The sequence below is a fragment of the Rhinolophus sinicus genome, linkage group LG07, assembly GCF_036562045.2.
Source record: "Rhinolophus sinicus isolate RSC01 linkage group LG07, ASM3656204v1, whole genome shotgun sequence".
Taxonomy (NCBI): Eukaryota; Metazoa; Chordata; class Mammalia; order Chiroptera; family Rhinolophidae; genus Rhinolophus; species Rhinolophus sinicus.
Window position 1 is genome coordinate 67,098,699 of NC_133757.1, and position 22,783 is coordinate 67,121,481.

At 40.1% G+C, this 22,783-nt stretch overlaps 1 protein-coding gene across 4 annotated transcripts in view; it reads right to left on the reverse strand.

Moving 5' to 3' along the window:
- Positions 1-600: 600 nt before the first annotated feature.
- The window catches only part of BMS1 (BMS1 ribosome biogenesis factor), a 50,379-nt gene continuing 28,196 nt past the window's right edge, over positions 601-22,783 (reverse strand). For all 4 annotated transcript variants that reach the window (XM_019719110.2, XM_019719109.2, XM_074337327.1 and 1 more), the window contains 10 exons: positions 16,240-16,313; positions 15,439-15,597; positions 12,702-12,890; positions 12,432-12,612; positions 12,187-12,245; positions 11,290-11,412; positions 10,251-10,398; positions 9,737-9,912; positions 1,634-1,795; positions 601-1,122 (listed from right to left, as the gene is read on the reverse strand). In XM_019719110.2, coding sequence (XP_019574669.2) covers positions 892-1,122; positions 1,634-1,795; positions 9,737-9,912; positions 10,251-10,398; positions 11,290-11,412; positions 12,187-12,245; positions 12,432-12,612; positions 12,702-12,890; positions 15,439-15,597; positions 16,240-16,313 — 1,502 coding nt within the window. In that variant the 3' untranslated portion in view covers positions 601-891. The remainder of the gene's footprint in view (positions 1,123-1,633; positions 1,796-9,736; positions 9,913-10,250; positions 10,399-11,289; positions 11,413-12,186; positions 12,246-12,431; positions 12,613-12,701; positions 12,891-15,438; positions 15,598-16,239; positions 16,314-22,783) is intronic.

Sequence of the window (22,783 nt, forward strand, 5' to 3'; positions counted from 1 at the left end):
ACCTACGAGGTACCCAACACCGGTCTGTTAGGTTCTGGTACATGGTGGTGAGCAGCGTGGGGGCCACCACAGGACATTCAGGGCAGTGGTTCCCAGACATTTGGATCTCAGCATCTTTACACTCTTAGAAATAAGGACCTCAGAGACTGTTTCTTCAGGTGGGTTGTAGCTATCGATTCTTACTATGTAAGAAATTAGAGATAAGAAAAATTTAAAGTATTTTCTATTAACTTGTTTTAACAAAAATGGCCCATTATATGGTAACATAAATAGAATATTCTTGTGAAGAATATTTTCCAAAGCAAAAGCAATTTGTACAAAAGTAGCACCGTATTAGTTTCCAAATCTCTTGAAGTCTGGCTTACTAGACGGAGCTGGACTCTCCCGTCTGCAGTCGGCTGTTGCATTATTGCACATCACGTGGCCTCCGGGAAACCCGGCTGTGCACTGTATCATACACCCTCCCCTCTAAAATTTTACTTTAAAGCTGAGGTTTCAAGTTAGTCTTTTTTCCTCTCTGGAAGACTCATCATCAAGGTGGTAGAATTATCCACAATCTTTAAGCATTCACCCCTAATGAACACTACTCCTAAGCCAAAATTAACAGGAAAATATTTTAATGATATCTTTGTAGCACAAAATAATTACACTGAGACAAGTGAGGGAATCTACAAAACCACAAATGATGTCGCTTTAAATCCTGGCATAATCTAGATGCTCAGAATACACAGGAGTCTTATCAGCACATTTGCACTTCTCAAAGGCGTAGTCTGGGAGACACATCCAGCAGAGTCCTTTTGGGTTCCAATCTGCTGGCCTGTCCTTCACAAGTACTGTCACACCAGAAACCACCCCTCTCTGCAGATCCAAACGAATCTGTGTGTCTGCAGCTCACTTCAATTGCTCCTCAGGCCCCTTTAGGCTGGACTTCTGATTTCTCCTTTCTCTCTGACCCTGAATTCGGAAGAGCTTCTTCCTGAGGTCCTTCTGTCGCTTCAGCTTCTCCTCTTCCTCCTTCTGCTTCAGTCTGCAGTGCTCTCTGTTGTGCAGGTGCCGCTGCTCTCTGGCCTTCCTCACCTTGTGCCCATGCACGGAGCTCAGTGCGTCCAGCAGTGCGAGGACCTGGGGGAGCAGAACCAGTGAGCACCATGCTCTCACAGTTCCAGCAGGCTGGCTGCTACATGTGAGGGGCCCAACACCTCAGCGGATGGACTGCAAAACCAGGATCAATTCATGATCCAAATGATTATTAACCTAGTGAAAATTTATTCTGAACTACGAAATCATAATTTGCATGGAGATATTAAGTAGGAGCCCATTTTTTGGCAAAATACTAAAAAATGGCACTCACCACAAAACTGCCTGGACACTGTGCACAACTACTCAAGACAGAGTGATCCGCCAGCCCAATGCCTGCTACTCCCCAGTAAGATGCACAAGGCAGAGTGTGATTAAATGTGAGGAGAGAAATGGACGGAATCTGGCCTTTCGCCTAACTTCCAGTTCCAGTGCCCTAAGTCTGGCCCTTATCCTTTCCTGTTGAAGACTGAGAAGGCAGTAGAAATGCCAAAGGTGCTGCTGAAAGCACTATTTTCACATCTGAATGCAGTTCAGGAAGCCACCACTGACATACCTTCCTTTCCTGGGGCTCCCGTATGACGGCTGGCCGCAGCCTGTCCTTTGGCACCTTGCCTGCCTTTGCCTGGGTCTTGGGCTTGTTCCTAAAGGGCAGAGCCTTCTGCAGGGCTTTCGGAATGTGCAGTGAATTAAAGTGCTTCCTCTGCCTCACGATTGGCTGAAACAAAACAAAACAAAAACTGTGGCATACTTGAATTATGGTCTATGTGCATTTAAAACTTGCATGAAATCCACTCGATGGATTGGCTTTTCCACAACACTGGTAACAGCAGAATCTGTTGACCATCAGAAATAAGGATTCAGTCACTCATCAAGCATGGATTGCCTCAAGTGACAGGAACAGCTCCAGGCAAAACAGAAATACATAGACTATATTTACAATTCTTCCAAGAACAACGGTGCCTGTTTCTACAGCACAGATTATTGGAGTCTCAACAGAACAGATACATAGATCCAAAGGTTCTTTTAATGGAAAATCAGGCCTTATCTTTGGGGCACTGAGGTGTTTTTTTAGACTCACGAGAAAAATCTAGCTGTTCAACTTGGCTGTATCAACTTCTCTGGATTTGAGGCCATAGTTCTTCCTCTAATCAGCAGCCAATGTCGCCATCCCTGAGTCTCACTGAGAAACAACTTCATTCTGTTGCTAATGGAAGACACGCTGAGAAAAATGAGATTTAAACAACAGAAGAGGCAAAACACTCTCTACATTCAGTTTCTAAGGTAATCTAAATTCTATGCTTAAGTTGAGATGGCAAATATTCTTAACTGCCTCAGAAATGACAAGAGGTACCATATCCTAAAGTGTATTTTAATGGAAATTCATGTAACATGATGCAAATTTTATTACTATTTTATAGAAAAAGTAATGCCTGGGAAACTTCTGTCTCTAGCAGAATGGCAGACTGATATCCTGAACTACCATCTTATTACAACACAATTAAATATCCTGCATTAAAATAAACAAATCATTTCAAATGCACTGTTAACCTGTGAAAAAAACAATGAAAGTTCTCAGAGACCAAAGTCTAAATGAAAATGAGAGTCCAGACAGGCACTGAAAATGTAAAATAAAAAAACACTGATGAACCCAAGTCCAGGCAAGGCTACCAGAGCTGAAAACTGCTGGTAGACTCTAAGCTGGTGTGACTTCTGAGCACTGCAGGCGTCACACAGTGAGGTGACCACACGCATACCCTGTAACCTGGCAGTCCCATCCTACAGAATCATGCAACAGAAGTGTGTGCACACGCACACCAACCAAGTTGCACAGATGTGCTCAGGGCAGTGTTCGTAATGGCCAAATACTGGAATTGAACTCCGTGAACAGATAAACTGACATCGTCATAGAACAGCATTCTACTCAACAACAGAACAAATCAATGTCTGCTCTTTACAAGAACGTGGATGAACCTCGTAATACTGAAGGAAAGAAGCCAGGCAAAACATATGCTCTATTTTATAAAACTCAGAAACAGGCAGAACTAATTTACACATCAGGAGTTAGGAGAGTAGCTGCCTCTATGGTAGAAGAGGGGTAGTGACCAGGAGAGGTCACAGAGGCTTCTGTTGTGCTGGTGATTCTGTGGCTTCATCCAAGTGATGGCACTTTGGGTGTGCTGAAATTCACTGAGTTGTACATTTCTGATTTGTGTACTTTTCTGTACATATGTTGACACTTCAATAAAAAAAATTGTTTGGGTTGACGTCATAGGAATGGCAACAGCGAGGTGAACTTCTTGAGTTCTCCTCCAGAGCAAATTGAACATCTATAACCCATCAAAGGACTCTCTACTCATCACACAGAACAGCTAAGAGAATCGTATGACGATTACTTGAAGGTGGGCAAATTGGACGAGCAGGGGAATAAAGAAGGGAGCGGAGTGGAGACACAGCCACATCCACAGCTGCGGAGAAGCAAGGGGTCCCAGGACAGAACAGAGATCACAAAAGACAGGAGGTGGGCTCTTTCCCTGCATCTCACAGCTGATCTCTCTGGCCGAGAGAACAGCATGTCCAGCTTTAGAGGTAGTAACCTCAGCTGAGAACTCCAGCTGGGGAGGGCAATTACAACTGCGGAGACACTCCCAGGGCTCCGAGGGATCAGCAGTAAGCGGCAGATGCAGCTGCCAGCTTTCAGCAGCTCAGAAATCTCCCGCCCACCACACACACACACACACACACACACACACACACACACACAGAGAGAGAGAGAGAGAAGAAGTGCCCTGAAACTCAGGAGAACTGGACACAGGGCTGGTGATGCTACTCTCAGTGCACATATGTGCAGGCAAGAGCAGAAACTGCACTGACTTTGTAGAAACTACCATCCAGACCCCTTAGCCCCACTCATCTAAATCTGCAGTCCCAAGGTCACTCTGGGCACCAGGTGACCAGCTCTGCCTGCACAATACACAGAGGACTCTTTGGTACAGCAGAGGACAACCTGGAGATTACTTGGTGGGCGTAAGCCAAGACTGGCGCTGCTTTATGTTTTGTTTTGTCTTTATATCTTTGATATCTTTGCCTGTGTTGAGTGGGGGTTGTCGGGTGTTTTTACATGTGAATTTATTCGATTTTTTCTTTGTTGTTGTTGTACTTGATGATTTGCTTTGTTCTGAAATTGCCCTACCAGGGCCCAGCTCAAGAGGCACAAGATTCAATACACCCAGAGGCCAACTCCCGACCAAACCAGATTACTACCGGGTTTGACCTACAAGTGGCACACCCAGAGGGAATTCTCTACAGGCACAAGTGCCCACAGAGACCAAGCCTCATTTATGCGGTTAACCCTCATGCAGCAGGACACCCTGCAGTGGGCAGAGCCAAGTCTCACATCTAATCAGCCTAAGAGTCAATCCCACCCACTCACAATCTAAAAGCAATTAAAGATCAACTTTAACAGGACAACATACAAAACACAAGAGTCACCTTTGGAGCACACGCAGAGGAGAAGGAAGTGATGCAAGTCAAATATAAAGGATACATACTACATAAGATAACGCAGCAAAATCTGAGAACCCTAGGGGATCTACCTAATACATCGAAGTAAACACAGGGAGTCAGCCAGAATGGGGAAACAAAGACACATATCCCAAATAAAAGAACAGAAGAAACCTCCAGATTTGGAACAAAATGAAACAGAGGTAACCAACCTATCAGAGACAGAGTTCAGAACATTGATGATAAGAATGTTTAAGGAGCTTAGTGATGACATAAAGAAGGATAGAGAAATCATAATGAACAGCCAGTTAGAACTAAGGAATACAATAACTGAAATACAGAACACACTTGAATTACCAGCAGGTTATATGAGGCAGATGATCGAATCAGCGACTTAGAAGACAAGTTAGCAGAGATCATCAAAATGGAACAACAAAAAGAAAAAAGAATAAAAAACAATGAAGATGGTTTAAGAGACCTCTGGGATAACATCGAGCGCAACAACATGTGCATCATAGGAATACCAGAAGGTGAAGAGAGGAAGCAAGGGATCAAGAACATATTTCAAGTAATAATGTCCGAAAACTTCCCTAACCTGATGAAGGAAACCAACATACAAGCCCAGGAAGTGCAGAGAGTTCCAAGCAGGATAAACCCAAACAGGCCCACACCAAGACACATTATAGTTAACATGGCGAAGGTTAAACACAAAGAGAGAATCCTAAAAGCAGCAAGAGAAAGACAGAGGGTTACATACAAGGGAACTCCCATAAGATTATCAAATGACTATTCTACAGAAACATTGCAGGCCAGGAGGGAGTGGCAGAGATTTTCAAAGTGATGGAAAACAAAGGCCTACAACCTAGGTTGCTTTATCCAGCAAGGCTATCATTTAAAAACGAAGGAGAGATAAAGAGCTTCCCAAAAAGAATAAGCTAAGGGAATTTATTGTCACCAAGCCAGCATTGCAGGGAATATTAAAAGGGCTTCTGTAAACAGAAGAAAGATGAAAACAATCAAACTACAAATTTAAAAAATGGCAGTAACTAGGCACCTATCAATAATCACTTTAAATGTAAATGGATTAAATGCTCCAATAAAAAAGACATAGGGTGGCTGAGTGGATAAGAAAGCAAGACCCTTGTATATGCTGTATACAAGAGACTTCACCTCACATCAAAAGACACACACAGGCTGAAAGTGAAGGGTTGGAGTAAGACATTTCTTGCAAATGGAAATGAGAAAAAAGCTAGAGTCGCAATACTTATATCTGACAAAATAGACTTTAAAATGAAGAACATATTAAAAGACAAAGATGGGCACTATATAATAATAAGGGATCAATCTGACAAGAGAACATAACCCTAGTAAACATCTATGCACCCAACATAGGAGCACCTAAAATATAAAACAGATATTGACTGACATAAAGACAGAGATCAACAGTAACACTATCATAGTAGGGGACTTCAACACACCTCTGACAACAAAGGACAGGTCGTCCAGACAGAAAATCAGTATGGAAACAACAGCCTTAAATGATTCATTGGACCACTTGGATTTAATTGATATTTTCAGAGCATTTCACCCCAAAGCTGCAGAATACACATTTTTCTCAAGCGCACATGGAACATTTTCTAAGATAGACCACATTTTGGCCACAAAATAAGTCTTGATAAATTTAAGAAAATTGAAATCATACCAATTGTCTTCTCTGACCACAGTGCTATGAAATTAGAAATGAACTACAGAAAAAAAACTAGAAGACACCCCAATTCATGGGGGCTAAATAACATGTTACTAAATAATGAATGAAGTCAACCATGAGATCAAGGAAGAACTCAAAAGCTATCTCGAGACAAACGAAAATGAAAACACAATGACCCCAAATCTATGGGATGCAGCAAAAGCACTCCTAAGAGGGAAATTGATAGCATTGCAGGCCTACCCAAAGAAACAAGAAAAATCACTAATCAACAGTTTATCTTCACACTTAAGGGATCTGGAAAAAGAACAGCAAAAGAAGCCCAAAGGGAGTACAAGGAAGGAGATAATAAAGATCAGAGCAGAAATAAATGAAATAGAAACCAGAAAAACAATACAAAAGATCAATGAATACAAAAGTTCATTCTTAGAGAAGATAAACAAAATCGACAAAAAAAAAGAGAGGACCCAAATTAATAACATCCGAAATGAAAGAGAAGTGACAACAGATACCACAGAAATACAAAAAATTTTAAGAAATTACTATAAGCAACTATATGCCAACAAATTTGACAATCTGGAAGAAATGGACAATTTTCTAGAAGCATACAACCTTCCAAGACTAACTCAAGAAGAAACGGGAAACCTGAATAGGCTGATTACCACCAGAGAAACTGAATCGGTAATCAACAATCTCTGAACAAACAAAAGCCCTGGAACAGATGGCTTTACAGGTGAATTTTACAAAACGTTCAAAAAAGAATTATCACCTATTCTCCTCAAGCTATTCCAAAAAATCCAGAAAGAGGGAAGGCTCCCAAACACTTTTTATGAGGTCACTATCACCCTGAACCGAAAATCAGACAAAGACATTACAAAAAAGAAATCTATGGGCTGGTATCTCTAATAAACACAGATGGAAAAATCCTCAACAAAATATTAGCAAACAGAATTCAGCAATACATTCAAAAGATCATACACCATAATCAAGTGGGATTCAGCCCTGGTATGCAAGGGTGGTTCAACATCCGCAAATCAATTAATGTGATACACCACATTAACAAAATGAAAAATAAAAATCATATGACCATATCAACAGACGCAGAAAAAGCATTTGACAAAATCCAGCAGCCATTTATGATAAAAACCCTTAAGAAAGTGGGAATAGAGGGATCATATCTCAACATTGTAAAGGCCATGCATGATGAACCCACAGCTAACATCATACTCAATGGGGAAAAGCTAAAACCATTCCCCTTAAGACCAGGAACAAGGCAAGGTTGCCCACTTTCTCCACTTCTATTCAACATAGTGCTGGAAGTTCTAGCCACAGCAATCAGACAAGAAAAAGAAATAAAAGGCATCCAAATCGGTAAGAAGGAAGTAAAATTGTCATTATATGCAGATGACATGATACTATATATAGAGAGAACCCTAAAGACTCCACCAAGAAAATATTAGAGCTGATAGATGAATTTAGTAAAGTAGCAGGATACAAAATTAATATTCAGAAATCAGTAGCATTTGTATATTACCAATAATAAAACATCAGAAGGAAAAATTAAGAAAACAGTCCCATTTACAATTGCTTCAAAGACTATAAAATATCTGGGAATAAATTTAACCAAAGTAAAAGATCTGTACTCAGAAGATTATAAGACACTGAAGAGAGAAATTAAAGATACAAATAGATGGAAACAAATACCATGTTCATGGATAGGAAGAATATAGTTAAAATGTCCATACTGCCTAAGGCAATATACATATTCAACACAATTCCCATCAAACTACCAAGGATGTTTTTCACAGAAATAGAACATATAATCCTAAAATTTATATGGAACCATAAAAGACCCCGGATAGCCTCAGCAATCTTGAGAAATAAGAACAAAGTGGGAGGTATAACGATACCTGACATCAAATTATACTACAAGGCTACAGTAATCAAAACAGCATGGTACTGGCATAAAAACAGACCCATAGATCAATGGAACAGAATAGAGAGCCCAGAAATAAATCCATGCCTATATGGTCATTTAATCTACGACAATGGATGCAAGAGTGTACGGTGGGGTAAAGACAGTCTATTCAATAAATGGTGCTGGGAAACCTGGCCAGACTCATGCAAAAAAATGAAGCTGGACCACCTCCTTACACCATATACAAAAATAAATTCAAAATGGCTTAAAGACTTAAACATAAGATCTGAAACCATAAAATTCCTAGAGGAAAATATAGGAAGAAACTTTACAGACATTACCCAGAGTAAGATTTTTACTGATATATCCCCTTGGGGAAGAGAAGCAATAGAAAAAATAAACATTGAGATTACATCAAACTAAAAAGTTTTTTCACAGCAAAGGAAACCATCAATAAAACAAAAAGGGATCCTATTGAATGGGAGAAGATATTTGCCGATGATATATCAGATAAGGGGTTAATATCCAAAATTTATAAAAAACTCACTCAACTCAACTCCAAAAAAAAAAAAAAAACCCAACTAAAAAATGGGCAGAGGACATGAATTGACATTTTTCTAAAAAGGACATACAGATGGCAAACAGACATATGAAGAAATGCTCAACCTCACTAACCATCAGAGAAATACAAATAAAAACCACAGTGAGATACCACCTCACCCCAGTCAAAATGGCTATCATCAATAAATCAACAAACAACAAGTGCTGGCGAGGGTGTGGAGAAAAGGGAACCCTTGTGCACTGTTGGTGGGATTGCAGATTGGTGCATCCACTATGGAAAACAGCATGGAGGTATCTCAAAAATCTGAAAATGGAACTACCTTATGATCAAGCAATTCCACTCCTAGGTATCTATCTGGAGAAATCCGAAACTCTAATTCAAAAAAATGTATGCACTTCTATGTTTATTGCAGCACTATACACAATAGAAAAGACGTGGAAACAACTGAAATGCCCATCGGTAGACGACTGGATTAAGAAACTGTGGTACATTTATACAATGGAGTATTACGCAGCCATAAAGAAGAAAGAAATTTTACCATTTTCAACAACATGGATGGACCTAGAGAACATTTTGTTAAGTGAAATAAGTCAGACAGAGAAAGACAAATACCATATGATATCACTTATATGTGGAATCTAAAGAAAAGAAATGAATTAATGCGGAAAAAAAAAAATTGTTAAAACTTTCCCCAAAACCCACACTGCTTCAGTGAGAATTAGCATATTGTTTTTAAAAGTAACATATGTATACAGTGGAAAAAAGAATATATAATGAAAACTTTAAGTCTCCTTTCCAAGCCACAGAAAAAATTATTACCACTTTCCTTTTCCTTCCAAAGTATTCTACGAATATCCAACGTGTTCATTTACATTTAATGTTAGCCTTTCTACTTGGAAATTCAAAGCCCAGAAGACACTACATACAAAGCTTCTGGATGCCCATCTACAGAGCACATGCGTGATGGTACCTTGTACAGAGAGTCCTTGTTGGGCTTCAGTCGGATCCCATGGGTGAGTTGGAGCTGACCAGTTGTCCTCATTCCTGACCACGTGTCTTTCTCACCAACTGGTTTCAACAAAGATGTTACTGGGTTATAGTAGGCAGGAATGGAGACAGGATACCAAGTTCTCATGAAGACAATGTCTGGAAAAAAGAGGAAATTTAACATTTCAAAAGAAGACTCACACCCTCTGTCAAACAGAAGAATATGCCTCAAACTTCTCTAGCTGTTTGGTTGCACAGTACTTAACGACAGATTTCAGCACGTGAAATATTCCTGGATATCACCAAACTGGTGCTGGCTGTGAACCCATGGCCCATATATGTAACCTAGCACAGGCGCATCGAGACACTCCCACTGGGGGGGCCTGGAGCTGACACCCACTATCTAACAACCTAAACGACAACCTCTAACTCACATTAGCTAGAAATCAATAGTGAATGGTGACATACTGTATGAACACACCAAAAAGGATATTTACCGCTCATCAGCAACTTATCTTCAAAGCTGGCCCGGAATGCTCCTTCTGGAGTTCGGAGTGCTTTCTTGACCTGTCCCCTTATTCCACTGACAGTTCGAATCACGGCACCTTCAAATTTGGCCACTTCTAAGGCAGAATTAAACATTCCCTACAGGTATATATATATATACACATACATATAAAAAGTACACACACATCAGACACTTTACCACTTAGTTCATAAAGACATCCTTGTTATAAAACATAAAGCAACTCACTGAAGCGTGATAATGGTGATAATCAAAATGTATTCCACTCCCCCCCAAAGTGGAATTACTAAGTCACTACGACTCTATTATATTCTCCCCAAAATAACATGAATCAAGACTACTGTGGGTGCCTTAGCACACTCATCACTGCTATCTCTGTAGATGAGAAGGTCAGAAAGATATCTGTTGGCCTGATCTGGCCTAGACAGCCTTTGCAGTGCCTCAGGGCTGGCCTGCAGCTCATACTCTATTGCTTAGGTGTACACACTGAGGAAAACAAAAAGAGCCAGATAAACGTTGCGTTCTAAGAACACTTTATGATCATCTTAGCTCTGTGTTAATGGAAACATCCCCACTAATGAAATTTTCAATAAATGTCGCTCAAACCACCCTCCCATGTTTTTCTGTACCACTGCCAACAAGTATTTTGAGAACTGCTTTGTCTGTTTTTCCACTCAACTGTTTGACAAACCTATGAGTTTCCCTTTCTTAACACAAACCAAAAAGGTAGGAAACAAAACCAGTGAATCAGATTTCAGTGTTAGCTCTGTGATAGTCTCACATGAAAGTAATAAGTAATAGCCTCAATTACTAAATATCTCTATTTTACTTCACCTTAAGATTTCTGAACGTATTTAGGTAACACAGTGACCACTAAAACATCAAAGACCAAGTTTATAAAAGATTTCAAATACTTTTCTGAAAACATTAGACCTATATTTTAGAAGTATTTCATTCCTCCTTCAACAATATATACATTTATAGATATGTGAGTATACAGATAAACAGACCTTTATGAACGAAGTGTTCTTGAAAATTTTATATGGATACCCAGTTAGCTTTAATTTCTTCACAATTTTTATGGATTTATCCAAATCAAGGATAACTCCTGTGGCAGCAATCCGGAAATCAGGCTAAAAAGGAAACCCCCAAAATTTGAAAAAAGGAATAACATCAGCAGGAGAAAAACTACAATTCTCTGTGATACAACAAGTTACCTACATACATTTCACTTACAATCAGCTATGAAAGAACAAGAAAGAATATCTGAATATGCAAAACAGTATTTTAACAAAAGTAATCTGAAACTATAATACACATAAACCCAACTAGTGACAATGTACATCTTCAGTATTTTCCTGAGGGTGATTTTATAGTAACGTAATTTCACAACAATGACCTATTTGGAATGAAAAGGACTATAAAAATTTGGTTACAATGTTTAAGAAATTTAATTTTGCACATCCAGGGTGGATTCCATCTGCTTGTTATTCTGTTTCTTTTCTGTTAAATGGGACCAATGAAATCTGCTCTGGTTGATTAGATCAAGACTACGTGAACACACTTTGCTAACCTGACATCACAGGGCTGGCTGCATGTCCAGCTGGTATCTGATTCACCCCCAGAACCTGGGATAGCAGTCAGCACATGGCGAGCACTGCTTAAATATATTTAGAAAAATAAGTCCAAAAAGTACATAAAAATATGTCCTCAGTACCATCACAATTCTTCTACCCCTGCTCCACTCCCACAACCTACTTAAAGAGCTGTAGAAAAATTAAAAGCAAAGAAATTAACTTATACACTCAAAAGGAATAATTTTTAACTTAAAGTTTCAGGTACATAGTCGATATTCAAGACATATTTCTCAAACACAAGCTGTAAAATAAAACATCTAAGATATTTACCATTATGCCACTGACAGACTGTACTGCCAAGAACCCAGTTCCTTGTGGAGTGATAGGACCTTAAATAAAACAGAAAAAATATATAATGAACCACAAAATTTGGAATCTGTTTTACATACATGCTCCAATCCAAAAAAGAGAAAAATCTATGAATTGGGATTTCATGAAAGGGAAAAGACAAAACTATAATGATAAAGCCTAAAAGGTTTTAATTAACCTAAAAGCAAATTATTCTAATCATTTACCCCAAAAGGTTGCTCCACAATGCATGTGCTGTGGGGTGTATTTTAGAAGCCTTTGTCTTCCATTGTGGTCTTCGATATAATAGAGTGGGATTGTTTGAAACCTCCTCCACCCTACAGAAAAAATAACTGGATCTCGGGACTTGAGGATTTTCTTATACCAACGATGTTTCTTCACACGCACCTGAGGGAAGAAGAGATTTCAGTAAAATTACCAGTGGAAGTATGTCCAAAAGCCCAACTAACTGTCGAGCATGAAGCAAGGGTACCTACCTGTACATATCCAACGTTGCCCTCACTACTGCCCAAACCACCCAAAATAATTGGGTAATGGGGATCAAAGTTAAGCACGAATTCACAAGGGACATTCTCGATCTCAATTCGGACATACATCCCGGGTCGAAAGCCCTCATACTGAACTCTGGCTTCATCCTCTTGATCTTCAAATTCTGCCCGGTTAAGCTATACATGAGAGGGGAAACAAACAGTAAAAACCCAGAATGCTGTTATCTTGGATAAATGTAAGATGGACATTTTAAAAATGAGCAATTTCTAAATAAATGACCCATGAACAGGATTATGTAGGCTTTATCCTAATTATAAATAATATACATTTTATCTTCAAAATTTGTTCCAGACATGTCCCAACAATTTTCTTTTCAGTCGCTCCAGTATACAGCAAATGTGAACAACTCTGAAAGGGCCCCATAATGCTGGGAGCAAACACCCTCAACTTCCCCAGTGCACATTTTCTTTTCTTACTCTCCAAACAATTACTCCACTTTCTCTCCTTTCTTCAAACACCCAGTACCTACAACCTCATCTTCACTCTTAGCTATTGACTATTTCCTAATTCACTCAAAAACTAAGCAATCTAAAAGAACTTCCATAGCCAACCCCCTACCAGGGTTTACACCCATATCCAGCCTTTTATTATAGCTCTGCACTGTTCAATATGGTAGCTACACATGGATTTTTAAAGTGAAATTAATTAAAATTAAGTACAAAATAAAAAAGTTCAGTTCCTTAATCACATTAGCCACATTTCAAGTTGTCAGTATCAACAAGTGGCTAGTGGCTACAATACGGTACAGCACAGGTACACATTTTTCTTATCACAGAAAGTTCCACTAGTGGCTCTTATAGATTATTTATCAACACCTCTATTTAATGTGAAGCTTCACTAGCACACCAGATAGAAATCATCCACTCTTGGACTTTATTCCAACATATCTTGCCTGTTATTCCTCTCATCTTAAAACCTTTTGACTCCACTTCCTTCAACTAGTCCCCCATTTCTTTGCTTCTCTCTGAAGAAAAATGCCACAGAAGTTTTCTATAGTTCCTCTGCTCCCATTCTCTTAAAATTTCTTAAAACAGGTCATTAACCCACACTCCATAAAATGCTTGCCAAAGTCACTCAAAGGCCTCCACGTTCCTAATCCAGTAGTCAATTCTGTCTTAATCATAAACACATCGCAAGATTTAAAACAATCACTTCCATCTATAGTAGCTTCTGGCACACCTCATATTCTCTTAGATTTCTTCAGTCTCCCAAGCTCTACTCAACCCCTACTGCTATGTCCACCTCGCCGCCCAGCCTCCTTACACAGGGGGACCGAGTGTCAGTCCTGGTCCTCCCCTCTCCTGTCTGCGCCAGCTCCCAAGTCACCCCACCCCTGCCACAGTGCCAGGGAGCCTCTAGCCGCTGAGAACTGCACAGCTAAGTCCTTGGCCCCCAGCTATCTCCACAACTCCACACTGCCTACTTGACACCCCACCTGTCTGAAAGATAATTCAAACCTAACAGACCCAAACTTCATCTTCTTGGACAAACCTACACCAGCTAGAAGTCTTTCTGTCTTATTCATGACAACCCAGTTCTTCCAGTAAGTCATCCTGATTTTCTCTCACATATTCCACACTCAACCCACCAGGAAATCCCACTGGTCTGCCTTTTAAATAAAGCACACCCAGAACTTGACTCTTCCACCTCCTCTGCCACAAGCCTCCCCACCCCCAGGGTTAGTTCCTTTAATCTTGCTGGACTCTGTCAGAGTGCGCCTCTCAGAGGTAATTAGGTCAAACATGTCTTTCCTCTGCTCAGATGGACTTCCATTTCACTCAGAGTGAAAAGTCAAAGTCCTTTACGACGCCCACAGGTTCCAGGTGGTTTTACATTGTAAATGCCTGAAGCAAAGACTTCAGAACTAGCTTTACATTTCCTGGTCATTTCTGCCAAAGGTCAGCACAGACTTGGAACCACTTAGTGACTAAGGAGATGCTCCTCTGACTTGACAAAGGCCTCAGTTGAGCAAAGCCTGTGGACTATATTTTCACACACTCATCTTGCACAAGGCATATCAAGTATGGTCCGGCTTACAGAACTTCCTGGTATCCCACTTGTCAAAGCACAACCCACACACTCACCATCACCTGTGTACGCATCTCTGTGTGTCTTTCAGAGTAAGTTCACCAACCTGCTCAGCACACCCAGGCAAGAGGGCTACACTCTCTCCCTCTCAGCATTCCACATACTCCCTTTTTCACATCTGCCCTTAACTCGAAATATTCCTTGAACTCTGACCAAGGTGAGTTTTCAGAACACCTTTCCTAGAGAGCACTAGTGTGTGCGTAAGCCACACAGACCTAGAATCACCTGCTCATCCAAATGATTGAATTATGGCTCCAGGGCATCAGAAGGTTAAGGCAATGCTGGCATTTAAATAAACATACTACTTCAAGTCACTACCCTGTAAGATTCTCAAAAGAGGCAGCAGTGTCTCAGCTGTTTTTGTTTCCTCAGCACTTAATGCTTAGGTCTTTCTGGTGAGTTTCTGGCTGAAGAAACAAGTAGATGGCTGCATGAGTAAACACTCACCTGCGTCTTGGCATAGGGTCCAAATGACAGGCACAGAGGCAGGTCAGGGAGCAGAGATCTGAAGAAGGTCAGGTATCAACAAGACTGAATTACAGCCTTGGAATGAGGCTGATGGATCTGCTTTCTTACCTGCGTTTGTTTCTGCATTTCTCCTTTAAGATCATCAAAGTATGTGCTTTCTCCTTCATCATATTCTGCATCAAATATCTCCTTCAATTTTCTCTTCTTATCCAAATGCTTTTTCTTGGCACTTTTCTCTGCGTCAATTTCTTCCTCTATATCTTCAATCTTAAATTCCCAGAAGAGAAAATTTTGTAAAAGTTTGTGGAGATCGTTTTTTTAAACTTAAACCAGATTTCAAAAGTTCTATTTGAGCTGCAAAAATCTTAGTTATGATCATCATAAACATAAAACAAACCAAAGCCTTCAGCTCTAAATAACATGCATTGCTACAAGAGACATTTAGACATCTGCATTACAATCAATTGCCATTCCTTAATCTGTCTGGGATGCTAAACGTGAATAAAAATAACAGCAAGTGTCCCCAACCCAGGTGCTCCCAGATACTGTTCTATGGAAATCTTAGGGAGAACAGGGAATTAGTTTTTCCAAATGGCATTTAAATTTAAGAAGAGGAGAATGATGGCAGAAGGAATAGTGGAGAGGAAGACAGTGACTCAGGAGCTAAAACTTTCAGTGACTGAAGAATCGTGACAAGAAGAAGTAATAGGTATTGACCAAAAGATCAAGAATAACAAATACACCAACAGCCTCTGATCTGTCCCCACCCTCCATTGTTTAGGAAGGACTCCATCCAGTCTGGAATCTACAGATAACAAGATGTGAATTTCTCAAAACAGGCCTCTCTCAGGACACACCGACCACAGATCAAGGACCCGTGGCTGGCAGCAGGCCATGGAAAAGTCATACCTGAGTGACCGGGCCTGGTTTTCCCTTGTGCACGTCCCCTGTTTCCAGGTCTTCAAAGTCACCATAGAGCTCATCTAGAAAAAGCACACCCACACGGCTCCTCTGTGAGTAGGGTCTGCATGTGACACTCTAGTACCACCCAGCACCAGGGACAGTGTGCATTCTGCTTCCCAAACTTCATTTTTACTGTTCCTCTTGCTACACACCCTGCCCTTGCATCGGCTTCTCTTTTTGTTACACTGTATCACCATCTGTTTAGGTTAAGTAAACACACCCAGTTCACATTTCCATACTTCACTTTGACATCCCACATAGACATGCTCCCAGTGTAGGTAATAGACACTGAAACAGGGACACACAGAAGTGACCTGTACGGCCATGCAGGTGAGACCCTAAAACAATTCAAAAAGTAACGATGGGAGAGGGGTGGGGGTCGGGGAGAAGGTGAGGGGATTAGGAAGTACGACTTGACAGTCACGGGACGTGAAACACAGTGTGGGAAACATCATCAATAGTGTTGTACAGGTCATGTAGGGTGGCAGAGGGGCACTGGGCTTATCAGGGGGACCACTTCATAGACTGTGTAGATGCCCGACCACTGCGCTGTGCATCTGAAGCTGAATAATATTGAATGTGAACTATAATTAAACACCGGTGGTGTCAAAAAAAATGTATACGCGTGGACACTTTGGTCAATGTTGCTCAAGCAGTAGTTCACCGTAATCAGAAGTGTCTGGATGCTGATGGTAACCTCTTTGAGCACCTCTTGTAATTGCAGAAGTCAAACGTGACTTGTATTCATCTTTTGTTATCGATATATATTATTACAATTTTAATAGTTTATTCCTTTCTTAAAATGTGTATACATTTTTTTGGCACCCTCTGTATATACGGTCACAGATGTAAAGTACAGCATAAGGAAGATAGTCAATGGTACTGTAACAGCTGTATACAATATCAGAGGGGTCGTAGACTTGAGGGGGGGTTATCACTTTGTGAGGGGTATAAATGTCTAATCATTATGTTGTTTTGTACACCTGAAACTAATAAAAAATATGAAAACAAGTAACTTGAAAAGCCACTTAGATAACAGCACATTTGAAAAAGAGTCTCAACTGTAAGATCAACACAACATAAACATGTGACATACCTAGGGAAAACCTTAGATTACATAAAAGACATCATTTAGAGTAAGAGTAGTACATAAAACAGTGCTGAATCCACATGAAGAGCTTGCTCATTCACTCATTCATTCATTCATTTTTGGACCTCTAAGTTTAGTTATGGGTCTTACCCTTAACAGAAATAGACAACTTAAAACTCCTTTGGGAGACAACTTTAGGATATTAAAACATTTTCATATCAGAGCCAAGAGCCAAAGAGCCAAGGAATATATAAAAGTTGGGAAGATTTCATTGTAATAAAAACAAAAAGGGATAACATACATAGGAATGCATAAGAAATGTGCTGGATCTTTATTCCAAAAATTGTAAGAGCTTTAATAAGGTACCAAGGACCCAGGAAATAACATTAGTGAACACTCTTCAGTGCTTTGTATGCCTTACCTACGTTCCTCAGCACAGCCCAATGAAGGAGGCATTATTAATAATCATCTGCTTGAAAAGATAAAGACTGCCATGTGTTAGGAAAGGAAGACTCAGTATCAGTAAGACACCAATCCTTTGACACAGTTACAAGAGAAAAAACCACGAAGGATTTCTGATCTGAACAAGATGGTATCTACACATTTCCTTTGTTGCTACCAAATACATATAACCATCAGCTCCACAAATAACACAAAAGCTCAAGAGACAACCAAAGGTAGAAAGAAAAAGATGCGTTGGCAGTGGTCCCCAGCACTAGAGAAATGACATAGCGGCCAGTGTCTCACTACACCAAACCCACAGAAAACCGACTCTGGGTCAGTATTCTCAACCCGAAAGCTAGCAATAGAGGGCAGCCCAGATAGGTTCACTCTTCCTCCCAGATCAAACTGACCTCGCTAGCAATACCAGGTACCCTAGGCAGCAGTGGCGGAAGGTATGGATCAGGAGGTCCGCGACAATAAGTGAGAGGAAAAGTGCGCACCTTCCCTGAGGAGCCTCAATCTCCTTTCCTTCACCAAGATATCCATACCAGGTGACCAAGGGTTATCAGCAAGGGGGGATGCCACAGGCATGAGACTCTCTTCCTCCACCTAAAACAATGTGTATCTGGGCAAGACCAGCAAAGGAAGTCCCCCACAACAAGCAAACTGGCTCCATAAGCCAAGACAACCTTCCCTCACCTAGCCCCATCAGATGACAGAGACTGGGGACGCTCCTCTGCTCCCTCAAGGGACTGGTGGTACCAGACAAATGAAGCAGACAAGAACAGCTCTGCAAAGGCTCTGAAATTCAATTGTCATTGGAACCCCAGCCCACAAAGTAGACAAGGACCTGCACACAACCTAAATAGGATGATGCCTGCTGAAATGTAAAAAATTACACAGGGCTGACAGTGTCCCAACATAACAAACAAAATGTGTAGGATACAACAGAAAATCACCTGTCATATGCACAACCAGGAAAACCGTAGTAATTTGAGTATGAACAGACAACTGACTGACACCAACATGGAAATGAATCAGCTGTTGGAACTATCTGACTAATATCTTAAGCAGCTATTATAAAAATACTTCAGCAAGTAACTGTAAACCCTATGGCAACAACCAAAAAACTGAAAACCTCAGGAAAGAAACTGAAGAACCAAACGGAAATTACAGAACTGAAAAATACACTAAGAAAGAAACAAAGGAAGGAAGGAAATAAAGAAAGAACAAACTAGACTGATGGGCTCAATAATAAGAGTAGAGATGACAGAGAACAGAATCATAGAACTTGAGGACAGATCAACAGAATTCACCCAGTCTGAACAACCTTGAAAAAAAAGCCAAAAAATAATAAGCAGAACCTCATGCACATGTGGGACAGAAACAAAATATTCAACACTTATATCATCAGAGTCTCACAAAGAGACTACGGTTGAAAGAAATAATGCCTCAAGATTCCCAAATTTGGTGAAAGACATAAACTTACAGACTCAAGGGGCTAATAAGCAAATCTCAAACAGAGTAAACCCAATGAAATTCACACCAATCAAACTTCTGAAAACTAAATACAAAGAAAAAAAGTCTTCAAAGCAGCCAGAAACGAATGCTTATCTGTAGGGCCACACCAATTCAAATAATAGCACATTTCTCCTCTGAAATCATGGAGATCAGAAGGAGGTGGCACAACATTTTTCAAGTGCTGAACAAAAAGATCTGTCATCTACAAATTCTGTATCTGGTGAAACTATTCTTAAGAAATGAAGGGGGAAAGAAAGACATTCTTGGACAAAGGAAAACTACAGGAATTTGTCATTAGCATACTTACCCTTAAAAATGGCTAAAGAAAGTTCTTAAGCAGAAAGGAAATTGTAAAAGGAGAAATCTGGGACCACCAGGAAAAAAATAAAAAATAAAAAGAGACCAGAAATATGGACACGTAAACTACCCTTTTTCTTACGAGCTTTTGAAATTATAGTTAATAATTTAAAAGTAGGGAAGGTAAAGGAACCAAAATGAAAGAAAAGTTTCCACATGTTACTCAAAGTGGTAAAATGCTGGTACCAATAGGCTGTTATAGTACAACATGAATATTGTAATATCCAGAGCAAACACTCAAAAACCATACCATGTTTCCCCGAAAATAAGACCTAGCCGGACTATCAGCTCTAAGGCGTCTTTTGGAGCAAAAATTAATATAAGATCCGGTGTTATGTCATGTCATGTCATGTCATGTCATGCTACGCTACATTATATTATATTATATTATATTATATTATATTATATTATATTATATTATATTATATTATAAGATAAGACCCAGTCTTATTTTACTATAAGACCAGGTATAATGCATTCAAAAGATACATTAGAGCTGATGGTCTGGCTAGGTCTTATTTTCAGGGAAACACAGTACAAGGAAATACACTCAAAAACACTGTAAACAAATCAAGATAGAAGGAAAGGGAAACAGGAAAAAACAGAAGAACTAGAACCAGAATAAACAGACAAAAAATATTAAAATATCAGACTTAAACAATTACATATCAACAATACCTTAAATGTAAATGGCATAAACACACCAAAAGACAGACTGACAGAGAGGATAAAAACATATAACCCTACTACACACTATTTACAAGAAACTCACTTCAGATTTAATAACCTAAGTAGGTTGAAAGTTAAAGGATGGAGAAAGATATACCATGCAAACTCATCTTTTAAAAAAGCAAAAGTGGTATATATAAAAGTGCTAAAAGTGCTCTCATAAAGTAACTTCAGAGCAAAGAAAATTATCAGAGCCAGAGTGGGACTTACTGAACTGTACGACTTAAAATTCCCTGACACCTTTGAGCCTCACAGGCCCCAAAGGCCTAGCTGTGAGCAGGCCTGCCAGTTATGTCTCCACCCTATGAAAAAGGATCCTCACCCAACTAGTTCTTTTATCAGTTGGACCAGCTGCTCTCACCTAGTCCTCACCCTAACAGAGAAGTCTCACTTCTCCTCTCTGCCAGCCCATGAATTTATTCAGAGAAGCTAATCACATCTCCCCAAGGGAACCAATGGTCACCCCAGGATCCTTTAAGTACAAAGTCCGCCTCCCAAATGCAATCCCTGCATGGCACACAGCATCCTCTTTCCTCAGGCCATGAGTGCACAGGACTAATAAACTGCTATTGATCTCATTTGGCCAGTGTCAGCTTTAGCCATTCTGCCATACCTGTAACCCTAGGGCTGGAATCCCTCCCTCACCGAGGGGGTGACTAGGAGGTGATTGTAATAAATAATTACAAAAGGATCAATTCACCAGAAAGACATAACAATCCCAAATGTGTATATACCAAACAAAGTTTCAAATATATGAAGCAACAATTGACAGAGTTAAAAGGATAGGTAAATCTGCCATTATACTTGTTGACTTCAATGTCTTCCTCTCGGCAACTGATAAAACTAGACAGAAAATCAGCAAAGATACAGAAGATTTGAACACAGTCAACCCATCAGAATCTAACTGACACATATAGAACACTCTACCCAACAGCAGCAGAATATACAATTTTTAAAGCACCCACAGCACATCTTCCAAGACACGGCCTATTCTGGTTAATAACACAAATCATAACAAATCTAAATGGTTTGAAATCATGAGTATGTTCTTAATACATAATGTAATTAAACTGGAAATCAATAACAGAAAGACAACAGGAAAATTTCTAAACATTTGGTAATTCAACAACACACTTCTAAATAATACATGGGTCAAAGAAAACACAAAAATGCATAGAAGTGAATGAAAATAAAAATACAATATGAAACTTTGTGGGGAACAGCAAAACAGTGCTGAGAGGGCAATTTACAGCACTAAACACTCACATTAGAAATGAGACAACTCTCAAACCAATAATCTAAGAAAAGTCCAATATAATTTAAAACAAGCAAAGAACAGAAATAATAAAGAGCATAAATCAACAAAACTGAAAACTAAAAACAGAAAAATCAATGAAACCAAAAGCTGGTTATTTTGGGGGCGAATCAACAAAATTAATAAACCTTACTGACAAAGATAAAAAGGGAGAAGACAGGGGCGGTGGCTCAGGCGGTTAGAGCTCCGTGCTCCTAACTCCGAAGGCTGCAGGTTCGATTCCCACATGGGCCAGTGGGCTCTCAACCACAAGGTTGCTAGTTCAATTCCTCGAATCCCGCAAGGGATGGTGGGCTCTGACCCCTGCAACTAAGATTGAACACAGCACCTTGAGCTGAGCTGCCTCCCGGATGGCTCAGTTGTTGGTTGGAGCACGGGCTCTCAACCACAAGGTTGCCAGTTCAATTCCTCGACTCCCGCAAGGGATGGTGGGCAGCGCCCCCTGCAACTAAAATTGAACACGGCACCTTGAGCTGAGCTGCCGCTGAGCTCCCAGATGGCTCAGTTGGTTGGAGCACGTCCTTTCAATCACAAGGTTGCCGTTTCGACTCTCACAAGGGATGGTGGGCTGTGCCCCCTGCAACTAGCAACGGCAACTGGACCTGGAGCTGAGCTGCGCCCTCCACAACTAAGACTGAAAGGACAACAACTTGACTTGGGGGAAAAAAAGGGAAAAGACACAAATCACAAATATCAAGAATGAAATCGGATTATCACAATAGATCCTGCAACCATTAAAAGGGTATTAAGAGACTACTATGAACATTACACTCAGAATACCCAACCTGGCCTCTTGGAGAAGGCACTTAATGGAACTTTCATCTCCGCAATAGGCCTTGAAATTCCTTGAAAACCATAACCTACCAAAATTTAGGCAAGATGGGATAGATAACCTAAAGTCCTATAACCAATAAAGAAATAAAATTTGTAATTATAATCTCCCCAAAAGGAAATCTCCATTCCTTGACAGTTTCACTGGAGAATTATACCAAACATTTAAAGAATTCATCCCAATTCTACACAATCTCTTCCAG